Source organism: Montipora foliosa, chromosome 6, assembly GCF_036669935.1.
Source record: "Montipora foliosa isolate CH-2021 chromosome 6, ASM3666993v2, whole genome shotgun sequence".
In the NCBI taxonomy this organism is placed as follows: domain Eukaryota; kingdom Metazoa; phylum Cnidaria; class Anthozoa; order Scleractinia; family Acroporidae; genus Montipora; species Montipora foliosa.
The window spans coordinates 21,385,091-21,407,590 of NC_090874.1; the positions used below are offsets into that span (position 1 = coordinate 21,385,091).

At 39.1% G+C, this 22,500-nt stretch overlaps 2 protein-coding genes across 3 annotated transcripts in view; one reads left to right on the forward strand and one right to left on the reverse strand.

Moving 5' to 3' along the window:
• Positions 1-2,631, forward strand: part of LOC138008849 (E3 ubiquitin-protein ligase TM129-like) — an 11,539-nt gene extending 8,908 nt beyond the window's left edge. For both annotated transcript variants that reach the window (XM_068856134.1, XM_068856135.1), the window contains exons 3-4: positions 104-581; positions 1,797-2,631. In XM_068856134.1, coding sequence (XP_068712235.1) covers positions 104-581; positions 1,797-2,054 — 736 coding nt within the window. In that variant the 3' untranslated portion in view covers positions 2,055-2,631. The remainder of the gene's footprint in view (positions 1-103; positions 582-1,796) is intronic.
• Positions 2,632-3,617: 986 nt separating this feature from the next.
• LOC138006956 (uncharacterized) overlaps positions 3,618-22,500 on the reverse strand; it is a 24,551-nt gene continuing 5,668 nt past the window's right edge. Inside the window, exon 2 of the mRNA XM_068853595.1 lies at positions 3,618-7,455. Within this exon, the coding sequence (XP_068709696.1) occupies positions 5,894-7,455 (1,562 nt within the window). The 3' untranslated portion in view covers positions 3,618-5,893. The remainder of the gene's footprint in view (positions 7,456-22,500) is intronic.

Below are 22,500 nucleotides of genomic sequence, written 5' to 3' on the forward strand. Positions count from 1 at the left end.
AAAGAGCCCCTTTGTTAAAATGGCAATAATGCTGTAGTTGGCACATTTGTAACAGTCAGTGACATCAATGACATCTTGGTGATTAAAACATTGATATTTGCAGGTCAAAACATCCATTTGCCCAGCTCTTATTAAAACATGGCAGCCCTTGGAGAGCAGTGGCTTCAAGTGTAAACATAGAATTCCGACGGATTACAAAATTCTCCTCCATAATTGGTGGTACAAGCTTATACATTACAGACTCTTGGATAATAAAATGCTCGGCCTATAAAGTTGACATTGCTCATCAACCTGATGTCCACCTGTCAATCATTCATGCCGAGGACCATGACATCTCACATGAGAGCAGTGTGGCTGTACAATTCCTGAACATAAGAGTGGCAAGCATCACCCCTGGGGTTAAACCCTTTGTAATCAGACTCAATTCTACGGATTATGGAGACCTGAAAGAAAAGTTGCAAGCACCGATAAGAAATGCTAGGAATGTTGTTATACATCAGTCACTTAGTGACAGGTTTATTGATGCCTTCAAGGAGCAAGTATCTCAAAATGAAAGATACCACCTACAGGAAGGGGAAGAGGTTTGTTATTGGAGCTGATAGTGTACGAAATGAGTACTTCTGAATTCTTCTCAAATTGAGAGCTCTAATAAAAGAATCAGAGTTTAAACTAAAGGGCTAAATGTAAGAAGTTTTAAAGGTACCTGTAAATGGATTTTTGGTCATTTTGTGAACATTGCAGCAATACAAGAATCTGCATTACAATTTTGCAGATTATACACAAAACTCAAAGGCAACTGTAAATAAATATAAAAAAAAGAAAAAGGAGAAGGTATTGTCCTCTTAATATAGTGGAAAAACCTTTAGCAGCAACCATTAATAATGTTCTACAGCTGTACCTATTGTATTTATTTTTTTCTGATGTGTGAACAGACCTTAAAGTCAACGAGGTGAAAAAAGCCAATTAAGTAGTTTCCCCCTCTGTTTTCAAAAAAGGTGGTCCCCTCAACTTTTGCAGAGCAACAACACTTTGTCACACAAGCTTTTGGCCACTTTCTGATGAAACCTAGACCCAGGTTAAAAAAACAAACAAACAAAAAACAAAGGGGGATCATCACCCTTTAAGTCGAAGCCTTTGCTACCTATTTCCAACAATAAGGTTAGGGTAAAGGTTATTTTTAGCTTACGGTAAATACAGCTTTTTATCCTTACATGAAGAGCAGCATTTGGTGGACACTGTGTGATGTTAATTGCCTAGATTACAAGAAATGAGTGGAAGTTGGGGAGAAGGGGGAGGGGGGGAAGTACTTGGGTCAATTTTTGCTGGGTATGTGCCACTGGCTTCTCAGAACCCCTTCCCCTTTCTAGTCTATTTCATGGCCAGTTATAGACCCCAACATAGTCACTTTCTGTTTATGCATAAACCTAACATAATTTATAGCCTTTTAATTGTAATTTCAAAACGGAATGTAATGCGACTAGTAAATATGAAATCGATAGCGCTACAGTTCTTTCTGTAACAACTTTTTGCGACCCCATTCTAGTAACTCTGTCAGGAACTTTGTTGAAAATGCAACCCCATTATAGTCAATCCAGTCGTGAAAACGCAACCCCCATCCAGCGGTACATCCCCATCAGTCCATTAATAGGAAGTACACCTCCTGAGTTCGTGACACTTATTGAAATCCATGTGCATTTGTAATTACCTGCATTTTGTGGACATACCTGCCACACGGGCCTTAAATTATTATTACTCATACTCTGGTTTATTACCTTTTTTTTTCTTATTAACCAAAGGATTCGGAGCCGTGCATTGGCTGCATGCAAGCACCAGCAGACATCAAACTACAGAAGCTGTGTGCTACAGCTGGGGAAGGAGAGTGTGTACCTTGTTACTGTCGACCAATGTGGTGTATTGACTGTATGGGGAAATGGTATGCAAGTCGACAAGATCAACATGAGCCTGAAGGATGGCTGGCCAGTACATCTCCCTGTCCAACATGTCGAGCAAAGTTTTGCATGCTGGTTGTTTGTTTGATTGCCAGAGGCAACTGATATTGGTTGATTGTTTTATCCAGACTCTGCAAAGTTGAAGGGAATTCATAAAGTATGCACCTTATTCCAAAATGGCCACCATTTAAATATTCTTTTGTGTTTATTCAAATAGGCCCTTGATGCCTCGTTCTTAAGCTTAAAATTCAAAAGAATATTTTATCTTGAACGAGGCAACAAGGCCCAATTTGTATCCACATAAATCAGCGGCCATTTTGGAATAAGGTGTATTGTGAAAGAAAGTTCGTGTCAAGTCAAAGGAAGTTCCATACGTTAAAGCCTCGGAAGTATGGACCACACATGGGGAACTTAAAATGCCGTACCTAGACTATAAAGTTGTTAAACACAATATGGTTGGTACCACCCTTCACCCCATTGAATAAATGAATGCTCCCTCAGGAACAACAAACTCCATAGCAACATCACTGAACAATAAATGTTTGTATGTTCCGTATTCGTAATCAGCGATGCGTTTGCCGCAGTGGCTTTTTGGTATTTAAGTGCTTGCAGATTTGCTTGGTTCTGACCGAGTGTATTGTGAAATAAGTGAGGCGACCTTGTAATAAAAATGGTTCCTGGAGATTTGAAGTTCTTTGTCCTTTGCCAGCTTGCGGCACACAACTAGGGTTTTTTTTGCCAATCAGTGCAACGCGACCGTTGGCAGTTCGCAGCCTCTCCCAGGAGTTCCCAACGATCGCGTTGCACTGATTGGTAGATTCGAATAGATTCAAATGCTTCGAATACCTTTGGCCTGGTTTCTTGCAACGATCATGTTGAGAAACCTTTATTATCGATTTCAGGATCGCCTTTCTTGGTGAATTTTTGAAAGATGAAGCTCAAATTCGGCCTAACCGATAGGATGCTGGTGTTTTTAAGGTGAGAATTTCACAGTTGATTTCACTGGTTTGGCGTCAGTTCCAGCTTGAACAAGACGAGGTCACTAGCCGGCGGCTGGGTGCTGCTCACCTTGTCAATTTTCTTGACAGTCTAACGGGGGCGCCCAACGTCAATTTACGGAAAATATCTGTTCGGAAGACGATTTGAGTTCTAGAATATTCGGAACATTTGTTCTAAAATTTCTTGCTTGCGTGCCTGTCCAAGGATTTTCGAAAATGTAAAAAATGGTATAATTGCCCATTTTTAACGGATTTTTACCCTAAAAAGGTCACCTAGAATTTTCGGGAGCCTTTTTTCTGGCTGAAATTTTCGAAAAGGTAAGTTTTGATCCCTATAATTTTCGGATCACTAGACTTTCAGCTGGGAAATCCGAACAGATAAAAAAATTTAGGGGATAAAAATATGCCTATATCTACCGTTTAAATACAAAAATACGTTTAACAATGCTATGTTTTAAATGGTTTTGAACTATATTCTCGTTGGGTGCCCCTGGTCTAACCGTCGGTCGAGAAAAGATCTCGCAAAATGACGCCTCAAACAGCTCGGAACGACCAGAACAACGTAACACAGGACTCAGTTGACACTTTCTTTGATCTTTCATGGAATTATTTGCTTTCAAAATTTATTACCGAGCAAATCGCAACCGCCGTAATGTATTTATCCTTCTATAGATTGATAACAACAGCACCAACAGAGGGTGGTCGGCCTGTCATCATCCTATTTTTTTTAGAAATGTTTAAATTATATCTGTCAACACCTGTCATTTCTCCATGACGAGAAACAAAGGCGATTGTGTTTTGCGCAATTAATTACGCTTTGGACTCTGATGGGCGAAAAAATATGAATAGAGGTTTTGCATGGCATGAACAATGAAAATGTTTTGCATTAGAAAGAACATTTGTTCCCATGGGAAAAAGAATCTATTGTTCCTGCCATTCAACATGGATGCCGTGCAAAACCTCTATAGATCGTTCAAAACCTTTTGTAACCAATCTTTCCGAAATTTCAAGTTTAATTCATGAGAAGTTAATATGATGATCTAGCGGGATCTTCAACGTGAAAAAGACGGCCACGAAGTAGTTCGTGGCATTTAAAAAACGTGCTCAAAATAATGGCTCGTACGTAAATGTTTATCTTAATTACTAACCTTTTCGAACAGTCCATAAAAAGCAATTATGTTTGCACATACAAACCACATAAAGGCCTTCACTGAGGCGGCCATTTTTAAGAGTACGGCCAGCTCACGGTAACTTGATTCCGCGATATGGTCACATTGGCATACATGGAGGGGTGGATGTACGTACGCACGGACGGGCGCATGATGACGTCATAGCTAAGACCAAAATTTCTCCCATCGATGGGTTACCATATTTTATTATAGAAACACCAATGAAATACCGAGTGAGTTTTCGCGCGGAAACCTGATATCATCACACGTGAAAAGATCACCGTTTCTATAGTTACATATGAAAATCGCGCCATTCGTGAAATGATTTAGTATTTCATTGGTGTTTATGTAACAAATAGAACATTACATAGCCGCTTGGAGATATGAAATTTCTCTTCTCGTGTTTGCGCTCATTCGTGAAACACTTGGTCTCGGTCTGTTTTAAGAACATCAAATTTCCGCGGGGCAACTATCAGCCGATAGTTCCTCGACAGAAACACTATTGTTTAAATAGAGTACATTACAGACGGTGCCTACTACTTCAAACTTAAGATATTTTTTCCCCGGTTTGTGATAATGCAGGAAATGTAGATCTTAACAAGAGTACTTACTGAGATCTACTTTCTCCGGATAGTTTTAAACCGCGCAAAAATATCACTGTATTAATAAGCATGACACAAGTTACTTCGATGTTTTTTTTTTTAGTGAAAAATGAGCAGATAACGAAGTACAAAGTCAAAATGTCAAAGGCAATCAAAGATATAAAATTATTATAAAAGGTACTTAACTCTAAATTCTAAAATACACTTTTAGCAATGTTATTTCAATATTTCGACGAGCCGATTTTCCGCAATTTGCCTTTTTTCCCCCAGCATAACACGTGGCTAATTTGCATGACAATTTGAAAACCAACATGGCGGCTATCGTGAATAAGGCCTATTGGTGAGACTACAAATTAACTGAAATCAGAACAAATCGAATCAAAATGTTGGTTTTTGAGGAGAGCGGAAAACCGGAGTACCCGGGGAAAAACCTCTCGGGAGAGTAGAGAACCAACAAACTTAACCCATATGTGGCGTCGACTCCGGGAATCGATCCCGGGCCACATTGGTGGAAGGCGAGTGCTCTCACCACTGCGCCAGCCCTACTTTCCTAGAACAGCACAAGAATTACCAAGGTTATCGAATTCGGAAACTTTAAAAGATCGTTGCACTAAATTAGAGAGTTACTGACGTTCAGGCCTGGACAAAATCCAAGCCCGAACGAATTTCAACCAACTGAGCTATCAAGCCTAATCGGGGGGAGTTGGTACATTGCGAGTTAAAATTACATCCCGTAAAAAGTATATAAAATTTCAAAATTTGTAGGTCGTTTGTCAAAAAGTGATCTCAAGTAGAGTAGCATCCCAGAACAATTTAACTGGATACTTCGTGCTGAAAGGAGATGTTTTTTTTTTTTCATGCAAGTTTAGAGATGAAGATATAAAGAAGCAATGAAAAAGGGACCTCTCGCTAAAAATAAATGAAATTAATTATTTACACTCAGCCATATAACTGGTATTTTTTTCCTTTACTTGAATTACGCTGGTTTTATTAATATGCACTCTGGCAGTGTCTTCTAAACTCATGGCTATGAGTAGGCCAACTTAGTATTTTAAAAATAGAAAAACCTTAGTTTATGAGAGTTAACAAATCCACAGAATTGATCTCATGATGAGCGGTTTGTTTACTTCTTCACAGCACAAGCTGCATTCCTCTAGTCGGGCCAGCTGGCTACATTAAGGGTCCTTTTTATACCGGTTTCTAAACTGTAATGGTACAAACGTCTCCTTGATGTGTATATCTGGATTGTATTCTCTTGCCTTGTCATAGTAATGAATGACATCGGCCACCGTTGATTTCTTAACTAATGTGAGTTGAGAATGGATGTACCCTAGCTGCCGATTTTGCGTTGCCAAATGATGTGTATTTTCCTCACTGGTCAGTGAAATGGCAGCGTTGATGTAGTCTTCAGCTTCCCGAAGATAAGGTACGAGTGCCAGTTTTTCGTCTCTTTTTTTCTTCGGGTTACGTACGTAGAGATTAAATTTGCAGTAGCCGAATTGAAAGGCAATGTAAGCGTCGGTCTTAGCAACTTCACCCATCGCCTGGAATAGCTGATGCGCTCTCTGATAAGCCTCCAAGGGGTGTGTTTTCCCCGATGGATTTTGGCCCTGTTTTTCGTTCAAAAACTTAACGGCTATTCCTGTAGCTTTCTGCAGGTCATCAGAGTCTGCCTCGTTCTCGACAAGGTTTTGGACAATACTAACCCCAACGGAGGCATCCAGTCGCATTGGTGACGCAGCCCATTCGCTCAGTTCATTGTTTAATTGCAACCGCCTCTCTAATCGATAGGAAATAGAGTCTTTATATGGCAGAACATTGGGGTGATTTTTGTCGAGGTCATGTAGCTCCAACAACTTGGCAATCAAACTGTTGGGTCGCACGGTAGGGTTTTGTTCCAGGAAACCCAAAAGCTGCTTTACAGCTTTCTGTTTCTCACCGCTGGCGCAAAGTTTGTTAACCACATTAAGAAGGTCACGCACCATAAATTTGGGATGTCCTGGAAGACGCACCTGAAAATAAGTATCATCAAATTGGAAGACCGGTGTGAAATTCCCGTTATCTTTCATTGCACGGAAAATAGTTCTTACACCAGTACCTTTGTCCTCAGCCAACTTTCTCTGCATCAACAATTCTCCCACTCTTCTATTTCTAGTTTTCACGGGGGGAATCTCACTGTCTTCCATGAAATGCTCCTTCTTCAGGCTTTGATGCGGTCCAGGATAGCTTATGATGTCTATATGACTGGGATAAATACGGACTTTCACCGGATCGGCATGTTCGTGTTCATAGCCCCGATGATATAAAGCGTTAACGACCGCCTCACGAAGAGCCCTCTTAGGATACGGTACAAAGGGTACAGATTCATCTTCATTCTTCGTTTCACTTAGTATATACTCCAATGTTTTGCTTATTTGCTGGTCTATAGGGCCCTCTCGCGTTTCGCTTTGGATGAAATTCTTGTTTCCATCATACAAGGCGATCTCTGTTTTTGCACCAGGGAAAAAAAAATTTGGAGTGGGATGAAAAAAAAGCAAAGCAACATTTCGAGGAACAAACCGTTTGATGAGTTTACCTCCCATGTTTTTATCTCCCAATAATCTCACAAGTCGCATATTCTTGTAAAGTTCCAGAGGGCTATCGAGGTCTTGGTCTTCAATCTTGCTTCCAACACCTCTCAAAAAGTCTCTGACAAGGTATACATCAATATCTTCATCCGTCAATTGTTTTCCGTTTTCTAGGCAAAAAAAACCCCTACGTTAGTAACTTCGATAAGAGAGAAAGACGATTCGTTGTTCAGATCCATTAGTGCAATAGGAGTAGATAATCATGAAGAATTCGCCTTCCAACAATGTGGAAAAAGGGGTTTAGTTTCTATAGAAACGGACTGTGGTACTGCGTTGGTGGGGAAGTGAAACACAGGAACGAGTTTATCAACTTAGTTGATATCGGTTTATATAGAGAACGATGGAGCTACACTATTTAGGTGGGGATGAGAACAAATTAAAGGAGTAGGGAATCTGTTGTTTGTCTGATCTGCCACACGAGGGTTTCTCTGCGTTCTCCGGCTTTCAACTCTCGTAAAAACAAAACCCTAAGATTTGACTTAATCAGTAATTTACCTCGATTTGACTTAATCTAATTTGAGTAAAAATAACAAACAAACTGCGGTTATAAACATAACAAGACTACGCATGTTGTAAAACTTTTTATGAACTAGACGTTTCTGCCATTGCGGATCATATGACCCATTAGGGAGAATACTTTTATAGTAATAGGTGTTACCCTCTTTAAATAAAGGTTATTATTAAACAGGCCACAGGATTAAATGATATCACTTTAACATTTCAGCCTCTGGACAGTCTGATATACATTGTAAAATTAACGAAACCTTGTTGATTCCCGATTTAAAACCAGCGCTTAATGAAAATGTTGGCAGTGAGAAACTTCTTCTCTACTAGACATTTATATTTTTTCAAGCAGATTTAACTAGGTCTGTTTATTATTTATTTATTTTTTAATTGTCATTACTTTTCTTATTTGGTATTAGTCTTCGTCTTTAAATTCAATTGTACTTTAGGTAACCGTTACTTCTGAAGATGTATGTTGGAGCATACGAAACGTCAAGTTCATTAAAAGTTTTACAACATGCGTTGTCTCGTTATGTTTCTAACCGCTTTTAATCTAATTTAACTCGATTTGATGTAGTCTCCCTAGTTGGCAGACTAATTGTTCTCATCTAGATAAATTTGGAGCTTTAATAAAGTGATTAAAAATACGAGTAATCATAATTATAATGCTAATAATGCTAATAATAATAATAATAATAATAATAATAATCCCCCCCCCCCCCGTGCTAATACCCTGCTGTTATGGGGGGTGGGGGGGGGGGGGAGCTCGATGATCCGGAGAGCTAAGCTGGCGGGAGCTAAAGCTCCTGATAGGGCCACCCAAGCCAGACAAGATGAGGATAATAATAATATTAATAATAATAATAATAATAATAATAATACATCCGCATTAGTTATTGTTCAGAAAACGCACGGATCCATCCATCACAAATATTCCACGATATTATTCAACACATTGTGACAATGTCCAAATATGGTCATAGCGAGCTCAATATTCGTCGTGCGTACTCAACAGATATCCTACGATATACGTAATTTTGTGGGTCGCGTAGAAAAATGGTAGTTTTCCAGCTCTTTTTCCCAATAAACGTAGAAAATTGTGCTTTGTCATCAATGTGTTGAATAATAAAACAATTATCCTGCTCAATCTTGTGGAATATCGCCTGATTTTAGCCAACTCGGCCTACGGTCTCGTCGGCTAAGTATCAGGCGATATTCCGCGCGATTTCTCAGGATAGTTAAATATTGTACAGTTAGTTATGGTACACTTGGTTATTGTACAGTAGAGAACCAGTTTGACTAGTTTAGTTGCTGACGTTGCACCGCACGCACAAAATCTGTCACACGTCCTCGGTTGCTTACAATTAAGTTGCTCAAAATTTAGTGCAAAAAAGTTGGATAATAAATACTCGTTGTTTGTATTTTGACTGCCCCTAGCGGGCTCGTCAAAATACAGCACAACTCGTAAAAATACTCAGTGATACTACACACCAAAAATTGGCCAGCAGCTTAAACTTCAGGAGAGGAAACCACTCGTCCTTAAATGTGATCTGTGTGATACAGATTATATCGGCTACACTACTCGTCACCTCCATCAGCGAATTGAAGAACAAAGAGCCTCTGCCGTTGGTGCACATGTGAAAGGTTGCCATGGAATTTTAAACTCCGAGCTCTTGAAAAAGTACTCCGTTTTAAGGAAATGTCAGGGAAAGCCAAAGTTGAATACACGATCAGATTCAAGTCGCGCGAAAGTAGTTGTTTAGAACATTTAATCACGTGCACACTAATTTGTTGGATGATCTGACGTTATAAACAACCACTTGATTAAATTTGAACTTGAAACTTGATTAATTTAAACTTGAACGGCCATTACATTATCACTTGAAAATGAAGTCAAGATGACTTCGAAACGTCGTTATCGCTGATTTTTGTAATCAAATGATGATGAAAGAAATAAAAGAATTCGTGTAGACTGAATATTATCATTTCCACCGAGTTCTTGTTAACACTTCCGCCGAGGAAAAATCGTAGCACCGTATCCATGATTTCCGAGCACACCAGTTCAAAAATGTGCACCGAATCTCCGTGATTACTGGTACCCATTTGTCTCTTCTGTTACATTTAATAAAAATATAAAAGTCCGTGCCCAAAAAACTAAATGGCTGCGCGCATACTGTACCACGTTTCCACCTTTGTCGAAGCACCTTGTCTTCATGAACGCATACTATGTCTCCTTGCTTGATCACTCGAGATTGTACTGTCTTCCTTCCAAGATGATGCTCACGCAGTTCACTGAGACATTCTCTTCGCCAACGATTTCAGAAGTGTTTAAGAACCAGATCAAGATGTTTCTGTCTTCTAGACAACTCGATGGCTGTGGTAGGTGGAATGGAGCCTTGTGACCTTAGATTACGACTAAGCATAGAGAGGCAGGAGTAAGTGGTTCTTCCAGGTGTTCAGAGAGGTACGTCAAATTAAAGGGTGTGAGTTAAGAATTCCTTAAAATTTCAATAAGCGCCGTTTCGAACTCTTCATACGTGATTCGTGCATTCCCAAGAGTTTTTTTGAGGCAACGTTTCACGTCGCGCACCATACGCTCGAAAAACCCTCCCCATCAAGGGGCGCGGGAAACATTGAATTGCCTGGTAATTCCTTGAAAATGGAGAAACGTTTTCAAACATGAGCCCTTGAAGGAATTCCCATTGTCGCAAACGACAATGTGTAGCATCCCTCTCCTCGAAATGAACCTCTTCAGGTCCCTTAAAAACGTTTCTGCCGTCAAGTCAGGTACAAGTTCAAGATGGACGACCCAAGAGGAAGCACAAGTAAATAGAGCATTGTATGCTTTGAAGAGTTTCTTACTCTTGGAAAAGACCTCGTGAAAGAAATTTTAAATGGCCAAAAGAGAAGGTCAAGACCCTTGGTGTATGGCTCTCGACAAACCGGTACCCAGGCATAACATTGTCCCAAAATTACAACGAACAACTCGAAAGAGTAAAAGCGATACTAGGAGGCTGGAAGTTTCGTCGACTTACTAGCCTTTAAGGGAAAGTTGCTGTGTTGCAAAGTTTGGTAGCGTCGCAATTAGTATATATTCTTTCTCCTCTGGAAACAAATTATAAGATTTAAAAGAAATAAACTCGTGTTTTTTAATTTTTTTTTGTGGAGCGATGAGGGAGATAAAATAAAAAAGAAATGTGATAAATGATTACTTAGAAGGAGGAATCAAAATGATTCACATTTTCTCCTTCAATAAATCCTTTAAAGCACCCGGATTAACAAAATACTTAGACGTTAAAAATAAGGGCAGTTGGAAAACATTCTTTGATCTGGAATTTCATCAATTTGGTGGAGACTTAATATTGTATGGCAATCTATATCAAAGTGACATCTCAAGTATGACTAATTAATCTTGTCCCTTTGTTAAAGAAATCTTAGAAATTTGGAGTGACCGTTTTTTTATGAAAAGATAACAAGTGAAGAGGCATTTTCAACGTTACCCTCATGGCGTAATTCTTTGAGACGTATTGGAACTAAACCTGTTTTCTATAAAGATTGGTATTTGAAAGGAATAACAAAGGTAAAACATTTATACGGTAACTCTGCCGACCTTCTTCAGTAGTTGGACTGATTTTCAAAATAAATATAGCTTGAAAGTCCAGCCCTTAACTTACTTTGGAATAGTCTCTGCTATCAATCGCCTAAGTAAAATAAGGTTCTGCCAAAACATGATTGTTCATTAAGAAAATTCCTAGAGAGTGCAAAGCCAACTAGATTTGCATATGGAAAGCTTATTTCATCTGAAAGCGAACAACCTCACATTTGTTAGCAGAAATGGTCCAATAAAATTACTTTGCCAGCAGACGAAAAGATTGACTGGAGGGCGGTGTATCAGCTAGCTTTTTCAATGTGCAAAAAGCTCAAAACTGTTAACCTTCAATTGTAAGTTTTTACATCGCCGTCTGGCCGTTTTTTAAAAAAAGATAAGTGTTCTTGAAGATGATAAATGTACCTTCTGACACTCCGAAGCAGAGAGTTCGTTACACCTCTTTTGGAAATGTGAAATAACGCAGGATTTTTGGATTAGTGTTCTTTCGCGGCTTAAGTCCTGTCAAATAACTAACATTTTTCCACAACTAGATACCGCTTAGGTCTAAGGCCAGATAGATAAAAAAATAAACTCCAAATAAAATCTTGCCTTTTGCTCGCCAAACATTACATCTGGCTATGCAGACATAAAACTAACAGTTCAAAATTAATCGATTTCCTCTGTTATTTCAAGTATATCTACAAAATCGAAAAAAGTCAAGGGACCGTCTTAAAGAAATGGGAACACTTGGACCATTTTTCTCACACCTTCTTCTTCTCCTTTTTCTTGTGTTGCTAGTGAAAATACCTATCCTAACCTCCAAATTTACGAAGATTTGTGGTTTGAGTGAACCTAGTTTCAGCTTTCTTCCTCGTTCCTGACCATCAGCACTTTTGAGGTTCCAGTACTATGTTTGCGAGTAGTCACAGATGTCGGTATATTTGTAATTAGTGTTCAAATGGTAAGCGTAGCGCAAGTGTTGCACGTAGTTGTAGTATTGTTATTGGTTTTTACGTAGGTTACCTCTATTTGTAGTAAGTGTTGTACGTACTCACAGTATTAGTAATAAAAGTTTTTAAAATTCCAAAAAAAAAAAACACCTGGGTGAAAGCAAATTCATCTGATGGTCTGAAATCTGGGAGAGGAGACTGAGGAGGAGCATTGTACGATCTCCCTTCGAGTTTCTTGCATGTAGCGCAAGGGGAAATCACGTCAAGTACAGTCTGTGTACCCCTTACAACTCAGAATCTTGACCTTAAGTCAGTTAGTGTTTCTTTGACGCCATTGTGCATGACATTGCTGTGATTCCTCTTGATCATAAGAACAGTGAATTGATGTTTTCGAGATAGAATTGCTGGAAAACGGACTGGATACGACGGGGGTGCATTATGTAGTCTTCCTGCATATCTTCATATGCCCTTGTCGCCTTCAAAGAGAGTCAAGCAATGAGGCGTCAGCTAGAATTTTTCTTCCTCTCGAACATACTGCTGGACATGCTTGATCCCCAGTGATTCCGCGTGACTTAATTCTTCTGGCTTAATCTCCACTGAGGTAAACTGCGGTTGTCCTTGCCTTTCCTGAACGCGCCTGATAAATCTCAAAACGTAAGACGTTACTCTGAAGAGCCTGTAGACATCACTGAAATCAGCAAGCGGGATTATTTCATCTAGTCCCTTGAATTCCACGGAAAAAGCCCCTGTTAAGACTTTTTTCGCTGGCTTGATTTCACTGAAGACGTCTTTTTCCAAATTGTTTGGTTCAAACTCCTTCTGATTTGGCCAACTGCCAGGATTCTGCCTTTTTAAGAAAGTAGGAACCTCTCACCAAAGTTTTCATGTTTTAGCTTTGAGGCCTTGCCTGCACCTTCGTGATGCAATGTCGGCTGGGGTTTGCACAGAAGGGACATAGTTCCATAGATCTGGGGCTACAAGCTTTCGGATTTCAACGACTCGATTTTGTACAAATGGCTTAAATTCCTTACCAGTCTTGTTGATGCACCACAATGCAACTTCTGAATCCAGCCAACATACACATTCAGTGATGTTTTAAGATGGACCAAGTGTCTTGTGAACGCGTGTGATTAGTCTTGCAAGCACGAATGCAAATAACAGTTACAATGTGGGTGTGGTGACACACTCGTCTTCGAAACAACAAGATTGCAAACAACTGAATTCCCTGACCGTATCCTAAGGTAGACAACACCACTAAAGGCTTTGTCTGTACGTCTCCGTCCAGAGGAGCGTCCCAATCAACATCCTTCTTGCAAGAGGGCCAAATATCTTCGCAATAGAACTGAGAACAATTCGTTTTGTGACGATTTCGTCTGTCGAGTAACTGGTTAGGTTCTTGAAAGTAAAGGCAAGTGTATCTTCTGTACGATTCCGAGATGTTCCCAGCACCTTTGGAAGGTCTTCTGAATTATCCACATTCTGAACTGTCTCTTGGATAAAGTTTGGTCTTCTTGCTGTAAGTCAGGTGGGGAGTGATGCTGTGTCGCTCCTTGGCCCTCCTCTGACCTGATTTTATGTGCCAACTGCTGATCATTCGTCAGCCACTCGAGAATGTTGACGCCAGCTTCCTTGAATCTTATCCTGAATTTAGAGTAGAAGTCATAGGCTCAAGGAGCATCAGGCCTTGAAGATGATAGGTCATCGACATAAATATAACGCAGGAATTCCTCAACAAATTCTGGATCTCTATCCATGTACTTGTTCATGATCAGATGCTTCCATTTAGGAGAAAAGGGCTGGAATTAACTCCGAAGACTACTCTGGTGAATCACATAATGAGCACCTTCGGATTGTCAGTAAGAATGTCATCAACCCAAAGAAATCGCAGGGAGTCGCGGTGCGCGGGAGCAATAGCAACATTCAGGAACGCCTCTATATCGGCAGTAATCACAACCTTGTGGGCCCTAAATGGTGTCATTAAATCGACGATCATGGGAGTGAAGGGCGGTCCAGAGTACAGACAATTGTTGAGGATTGGTCCATGATGCTTAGCAGATGCGTCATAGTCGATTACGCGGAATTTAGTCGTGTCCTTATCAAGCCTGATGATTTCTGTGTGAGGTAAATAGTGGACCTTGCCTGCTTCTGCTTGTTCCTTCAAGTTCACTGGTTCAATAATGTTCCTTTCAAGTTGCTCTTTAACGACTTCATCATGGTGTTTGAGGACTTCTGGTTCGAGTTTAGTCTCCGCAACAGTGACTCTAGCCTCATTTTACTCAACTGATAGTTGTCTGGGAGTATAGGGGATGACTTTCCTTGAATGACTACTTGACTTCATATCTTTCTCCATTGTGCCTGTTCATTGTGATTGATCCCTATAGTGTTTCTAAATCCCAGAAGTGCTTGATTTCGTTTTTAAGTGAATTTCCCCCTTCAGTGACACACTCGGAGTTTGAGATCTTGAGTACATGCATCTGGTCCAGAATTATCAGTAAGCCGTATGCGCTGCAACTGAGGGTAGTTCTCTTGTGTTGCCGTTGTTTTACCACCACTCGTCAGGGAAGGACTTCACGAATGGATTACAGCATCTAATTAATCCATTCGTTAAGTCCTTCCCTGACGAGTGGGGCTAAAACTACACGCAAATACATGTAGTTGCGTCCTTTTTTCCTCTTAAAATATTTATTACGCTCTGGTTCAACGTATTGAGCACTGTTCCACGAGAACTGAAACGGCTTACAGACTCCCAAAAGATTTGGTAATTACCGCTTGAACCAATCGTCCTCTTGCCTAAGTACTTATGTCTCAGGCATACGTCAGAGCGATACTCGTTTTTGTGTGGGATACCTGTGATATCCCACACCATTGCTATCGACTCTTCGCTACTGTAGCTAGGCACCGTTACTCGAAGCTGCTCGACTGAGATCGAAGGTTTATCGATTGGAAAGAGGTCAGTCAATTGACGACATTTGGCTGGATACATCCAGACCGACCATTACCCGAAACTGTTCGCTTGAAAAGTTGTCATACAATTATCGACATGTACAGTAGCAACACCAAAGTAAGATAAAGTACGTTTTCACGATACTTTGCGCTCATTCTGTTAAAAGGTTTTGACAACATAAAAAACACTTTTATTTTCATTGAAAGTCGAATACAATTCTTGTCAAGTAATTCAATAGAGGTCTTGATTTATCGCACGGAACCCTCACTCGGTGGCAGATTTTTGTCACGCGCTAGGCAACCGGAACGCTATCCGATATTTCAGAGCAACGTTGTGAAATGGAAGGAAACATTGTTTACCTTTTTGCTACAATTTTTATAACATTAACTAACAGCGCGTATTCTATGCCAAACAGAAAAGTAGTTTTTGTACTCACATTCTGCGAGCCGACCAGCAATTTGCATATTAACGTTCATCTGACCTCTATTAACTCTGATCTGACCTTGTGAGAAAATGCTAACCCTTGTAGAATTACACATATGTAAATGCTATGTAAAGTTTATCACATAACTATGTTGAGCTATATAAAGGCTATTTCCTGCTCCTTACTTGCTAAAAGTAATAACTATGTCACTTGCTGCATTACATAGTTCAGTCTGTGTAAAGCATATGCCATTACACTGGACGAAAAAATGGATTTACTCGAGTTTGCGAATTGAGCAAATATGTGGCAAATTTAGGGCTCTAAATTTGCTTTAACTTTGGTTTGACAGGTAAAGCTTGTGCAAACTTGAATGTTTGTTTTGTAGGAATTTGTGTGCAAATGTTAAGCAAATGTAATTATTTGCTTGGAATTTGCGTGCTATGCAAATCTTTAATGTTTCCACAGATTTGCTCAAATTTGCTTCACCCCAAAGATAGCAGTTTGACCTCAACCGCAAATGTAAGCAAATATGTCGCAAAACCAATAGTTTGCATTATCGTTTGAACTGATTTTCAAAGGATCATAATACGTACATTTGCATTTTATTTACTCTCTTTTGCAATGGGAGCAAAAAGGAATGAATTGCCGGAATATGACTTTGTAGTAAATTTGCAAATTTCCTTGCTATAAATATTCATATTTACCTGGGAGCAAATATGGTGATTTCAGTATCTTCGTTTTGTTGTCATAGGCAATGTGCATATGATATTTGTTACACATTTTACTGCTGTGGCAAACTTTCAATTTTTACATAACCGTATTATTATTATTGAACGAAAACTGCACTGGTATTCGGAAGCTTTTGAGTTTCATCAGCGGCAACGTCCTACAACGAAACCAACGAATGGTAAACAAAGGGTGCTTACCATTTAGCCAAATAATCCGGATGAAATGATCGTTGCATAAAGGTAAGCGATTTTCCGAATTTAATGACCAACTGGTTGAGAATGGCGCTTACCATTTACTACACAGCATTCTATCCTGCATATTTTACTCGATCTTTTCAGAAGTGGCCTGGAAACGGAAGGATTCTTGCAAATGGTAAGCGCATTTCGCGAATTCTGTTCCGAACGGAAAAAGAGGACTACCTCTGGAGGTTGTCCTCAATTTTCGAAAAGATTTTCCGGAAAATTGCCTTTCCATTTGACCTGAAACCGAAATTTCCGGATTTTTTGGCTAAATGGTAAGCACCCAAAATGCTTGGGCCTTCCTCGTTCCCAGGATCTTTTCGGAGGGGCAATTGTCCGCCATTTTGAATCACCCCGCCAACCTCGTTCCCAGGGTCTACTCCGCTTTCTTGAAAGCGGAGTAGATCCTGGGAACGAGGTGTCACCCCGCCGCAAAGACCCTGGAAACGAGGTTTTGTGACGATGAAAATTTGGTAATTCGCGCGGGCGATGTGCTCTTTCCTCTTTCTTTTCATTTTTGGACGACCAAGGTTTTATACGGCGATTCCTTGGCATTTGTGCGGGTGAAATGGCAGTAAGAATCGACGAAACCCGAAAGAAAGGGCAACGACCATCAGGCCGTAACGTCGGGAACGGTGAACCAGCCCTAGTAGTGTTACAGTAGTTCGCCACAAACACACACGCCAGTGTCATGAATGTTGAATGGTCGGTCTTTGGAATGTTCTATGCCTATTTTAAGTCTACGATTCCCACCAATTCCAAAGCAACCAGAGAAACCTAGCAAGAATAGACTTCGCTAGCTGCTTGACATGGAACCGTTGAATAGCTAGACTGATGATCATACAGCTGTATGTACTGGATTCTGATCAGGGAGTTCGGAGACGGTGTTCGAGAAAGAGTTACGACCAACGCCAGCAGCATTAATCGATGAAAAATTCATGGCAGAAATAGAGGCCTTCCTTCCTAAAGCAAACGGAGTTCAACGAACGTTTGGAACAAAGGATGGCCGAACAGCTACATGTGGATTTAAGCAAAAGAGCGAGAAGATTCAAGACTTATATTAAAGCACCGAATAGCAAAAGATTGCTGATGGAGTTTCGGTAGGTCACCTCACTGATAATAACCTGAAAGTATATGCCTTAAATTTTGTATAGAATATCCTTTCTTTTTCACAACACGTTTGATTGCTGATTCATTGAATTGAGATTCGCATCATATCATACATCCCTCCCTCTGCAAGGACAGTCTTTACTTTTGCAGACGTACTCCCTTAGTAATTTCACGTCACGTTATTAATTTCAGGCCATTTAAAACAATACCAATAATAAGGAAAGGGGTATGAATGATATGGATCTCTGCATCCCAGTGACAGCTGAAGTCTACTGTACCCGGCCCCTTATTTGCCACTTACTTTTATGTGCCTCGTTCTTCAAACAATACTGTTCCTAGAACACATTAGTGGCCTGTTTATGCTATTTTACAATTATTCCTCGAGCCCGAATGGGCTCTGAGTCAATAGCTGATGAGGCCGAAGGCCAAATGGGCTATTGACTCAGAGGCCATGAGGGCGAGAGGAATAATTGTTTTAGTAAAATCCAACTACCGTACTTATTCGGTTATAAGGCGCACTTGATTATAAGGCGCACCCCAAACTTAGCAATTTAATCAAGCTAAGTTCTCTAACTGAAAATAACGCGAAAATACTCGGTTATAAGACGCACCAAAAAATTGAGTTATCAAAAAGATGTGATGAATTTGAGAACAATTATCCTTACACAATTGGCATACAAGCTCTTTTTGTTAACGTAAACAAAGTGAAATAGTCACGCATTTAATGATATACGTAAAAACAAAAGCTAAAAGTTGACACCTGAAATGATAAACATACAACGCATACACTTTTATTTGAACCTTCCGACTTAATAAATAGTCAGAGTTCAGTCTTGAGACTCTCAACGAAAGTCATATTCAAAGGTGTTCAACAGCTGAATATCAACACACCACCAAGGATGCAAATTTCAGTGCACAAGAAAGGCTGGATGAACTATGAAGGTGTTTTATCTCCACACTGTTTGTTCAGAGAAGAAACTTTCCATGCGAGCGACAAACACAATTCTCGGCATTCGAAACAAGGTTCGAACGATTGTATTGTTGTCATGGGTATCACGTTACTGAGCATGTACGTGCTTTTTAAGCATGTATGCAGATTTCCGTTTATTTGCTTTTCTCTTGAAGTCGTTTAGTGTTCTAAAGGTCTCTAAAAGCACTATTCTTTTTTATTATTTGACAACTAGTGTCCTTTTCTTGTGTTGTTTAAACTGCAAGTTCTTCTCAAATTGTGATCTTAAAGATTTTGTTGCGTGAAAATACTTGGCTATAAGACGCACTCCAATTTTAGCTCTGATTTGCCACCCAAAGACAGATTTTTCTTGAAAAAACCATGCGCCTTATAACCAAATAACTACGGTAGTTGGTCAAAAAAATATAGAGACAAAACATCTTTCGCTTGAATTGCAAATTATGTCTTTATGTCAATACTTGGGTAGAGTAGTGTCATTGTTATTCTGGATACACTGTATTTAATTAATCTTTTGACATGAACTGCGGTCAAGTGAATTTTTTCACGCATCCGGTAATTATGGCAGAGTCAAATGTTCAGGGCAAAAATCAGTGATTACCTGTGCTAATATAGGAATCGTTTCTCAACACTTTTTGACTAAAATCAAGAAAGGTTTCACAATCCTTTAAGTCTGAGAAAATAGTCAGTGATCTTTCAATACTAAATGTATCAAACAGAAGCAGTAACATGACTTTAAGTGATATCTTTAATTAATTCAATAATTGAAGGATGGGTGTAATATAAGTACCACTCAATTACATGCAGTTAATTTGTTATAGTATACAAATCTGTAGTATTTTCCATCTGAACTGGCGGGTGGCATGCCTCATATGGTTCAATGTAACTTGTAAAGTAGGTCTAACCATGCAGTTACATGTAATTTGTCATACAGTAGTACTTGTATACTAATTTGTAGTACTTTCCATCTGAACTGGCGGGTGGCACGCCTCATACAGTTCCATGTAATTTGTAAAGTACATATAGGTCTAACCATGCAATTAATTTGTCATACAGTAATATAATAATTTGTAGTATTTTCCATCTGAACTGGCGGGTGGCGCGCCTCATACAGTTCAATGTAATTTGTAAAGTAGGTCTAACCATGCAGTTAATTTGTCATAGTATACTAATTTCTAGTATTTTCCATCTGAACTGGTGGGTGGCGCACCTCATACAGTTCGATGTAATTTTTAAAGTAGGTCTAACCATGCAGTTAATTTGTCATAGTATACTAATTTGTAGTATTTTCCATCTGAACTGGCGGGTGGCGCGCCTCATACAGTTCGATGTAATTTGTAAAGTAGGTCTAACCATGCAGTTAATTTGTCATATTGCAGTACACTAATTTGTAGTATTTTCCATCCGAACTGGCGGGTGACGAACCTCATACAGTTCGATGTAATTTTTAAAGTAGGTCTAACCATGCAGTTAATTTGTCATAGTTTACTAATTTGTAGTATTTTCCATCTGAACTGGCGGGTGCCGCACCTCATACAGTTCCATGTAACTTTTAAGGTAGGTCTAACCATGCAGTTAATTTGTCATAGTGATGATGATGATGATGATGATGATGATGATAGTATACTAGTTTTAGTATTTTCCATCTGAACTGGCTGGTGGCATTCCTTATACAGTTCGGTGTCACTTGTAAAGTAGGTGTAATCAGGCAGTTAATTTGTTATAGCATTTTAATTTGTAGTATTCTCCATTTGAACTGGCGGATGGCACGCCTTATATGGTTCGATGTGACTTGTAAAGTAGGTGTAAACATGCAGTTAATTTGTTATAGCATACTGTGAAGTATTTTCCATCTGGTTCTGTAGATAAACGTGTTTGAAGAACTTAGATTCAAGTACAGTACTACATGTATAGGAACTTGCTTCCAAACAATGCCTAACAAAATGTTCATCACAGTTTTTGGTTGGTGCATCGTGTTGTTTGATAATAGTATTGGGCGCAGTTCAGATACCAAATCTAATAACTTAAATCAATCGCATGAAAATACAATGTAGCGTATGAATCAATGTGAAATGGCTGAGTCATGAGTCATGGCTGAGTCTAGCTGCTATTTCAACTTTCAGGCAGGTTCGATTTAGATACTGAATTTTTCGTATATGGAGGTATACTGTGCATATACTTGCGACGTATTACATGGCAGTTATTATGTTGTCCTAAGGTCAGCCTAAGTTTTTATTAATTCCCAATCAAATGTTTGGTATCTGAACTCAGCCTTAACTTCTCCGTTGGCTTTAACATTGCCAAGTTTACTGCCGTAAGGGATATTTTGTTATGCTTTTGGGATTCAAAATGTGCATTCATCCAAATGAATTGTTGTATTGGCAAAAACAAAAGCTACACATGTATGCTATCTGAGGCAAAATGAAACCGCTTCTGCCGGTTACATTTCCAAAGTACTACATGTATAGAAAGGCAAAATAATTTCATTAATTTAAGGAGATGACTAATAATTGATAGAGGCCTTTGATATACCTTATATTATCGTTGCTCCAAACTAAACAATGTAACCAATTAAAAATTTATTTAGGATTTAAATACGTGAGTATCTATCATAATTAGGAACTTATTGTCTCGCAAGTCAATTATTTATTAAGATGAGTAATAATTTGCTGCTAGTTGTATTGCATTAGGTTGTTACTAAATTCTGCATCAGGGTACAGTGTCTGTTTCGGCCACGAATTTGAAGAAAAACGTTGAGTACTTCTATCATCTTATTTACCTTACCTACATTCTTTTGCATGTAACATTTGTATTTCAGGTGCATTATGAGAATGGATTATTTTCGGCATTCTAGTTTCTAAGGAATAATTCACCTTTGAGTTCCATTGTATGTAGGCACTGTCTAAAGGGCAATAAAACAGCTTCATGAATATACTGCAAATACTGTATGTCCATCCAAGTTTCAGAGCTATTTAATTGCCATCTCAATGTGCACTTGTATTATTAATAGTCAAAATTGAGAATGTGACATTTTATTGCATATGCTTAGATAATTAAACCTGCTTTATTTTATTATTGAAATGGTTGTTGCAGTATTCAATCAACAGAGATTCAAGGGTATGTCATCTTCCATCTCAAGGAAAATGCCAAACATATTATTTGATTACATTTGCTAATTTGAGAAAAAAAGTGATGGAAAAGCATTCACCTCTGGCCTAATTAAAGAACAGTGTAAAATCACATTTTAATTAATTTGCTATTACAAGCAAAACTAATGTTTTGGATCACATCTGTTATCTTGACCAAACGCTACATGTATATTGTTCACATTTGCTACTTTAAGCAAAAATGATATTGTTATCACATTTGCTACAGTGAGCAAAAACATAATTCTATTTTTTGATCACAGGGCTACCCGAGCAAATAGTCAAAATTAATTTCCTATCGTAAACAAGCATGAAAACCTGGTTCTTTGACTGCATTTAGTATGCAGAGCAATTATGTGAAAAAAGTCGTACTTTGGTTACATTTAATATCCCGAGCAAATTTCTACAAAAATACATCCTTGAACACATTTGCTTTCCTGAGTAAAACCCTGCAAAACTACACGTTTGGCCACATTTGCTATTCTGAGCAATCTCTGCAAAAATTCATATTTGAACACATTTGCTGCTCCGAGCAAACGGGTACAAAAACTAA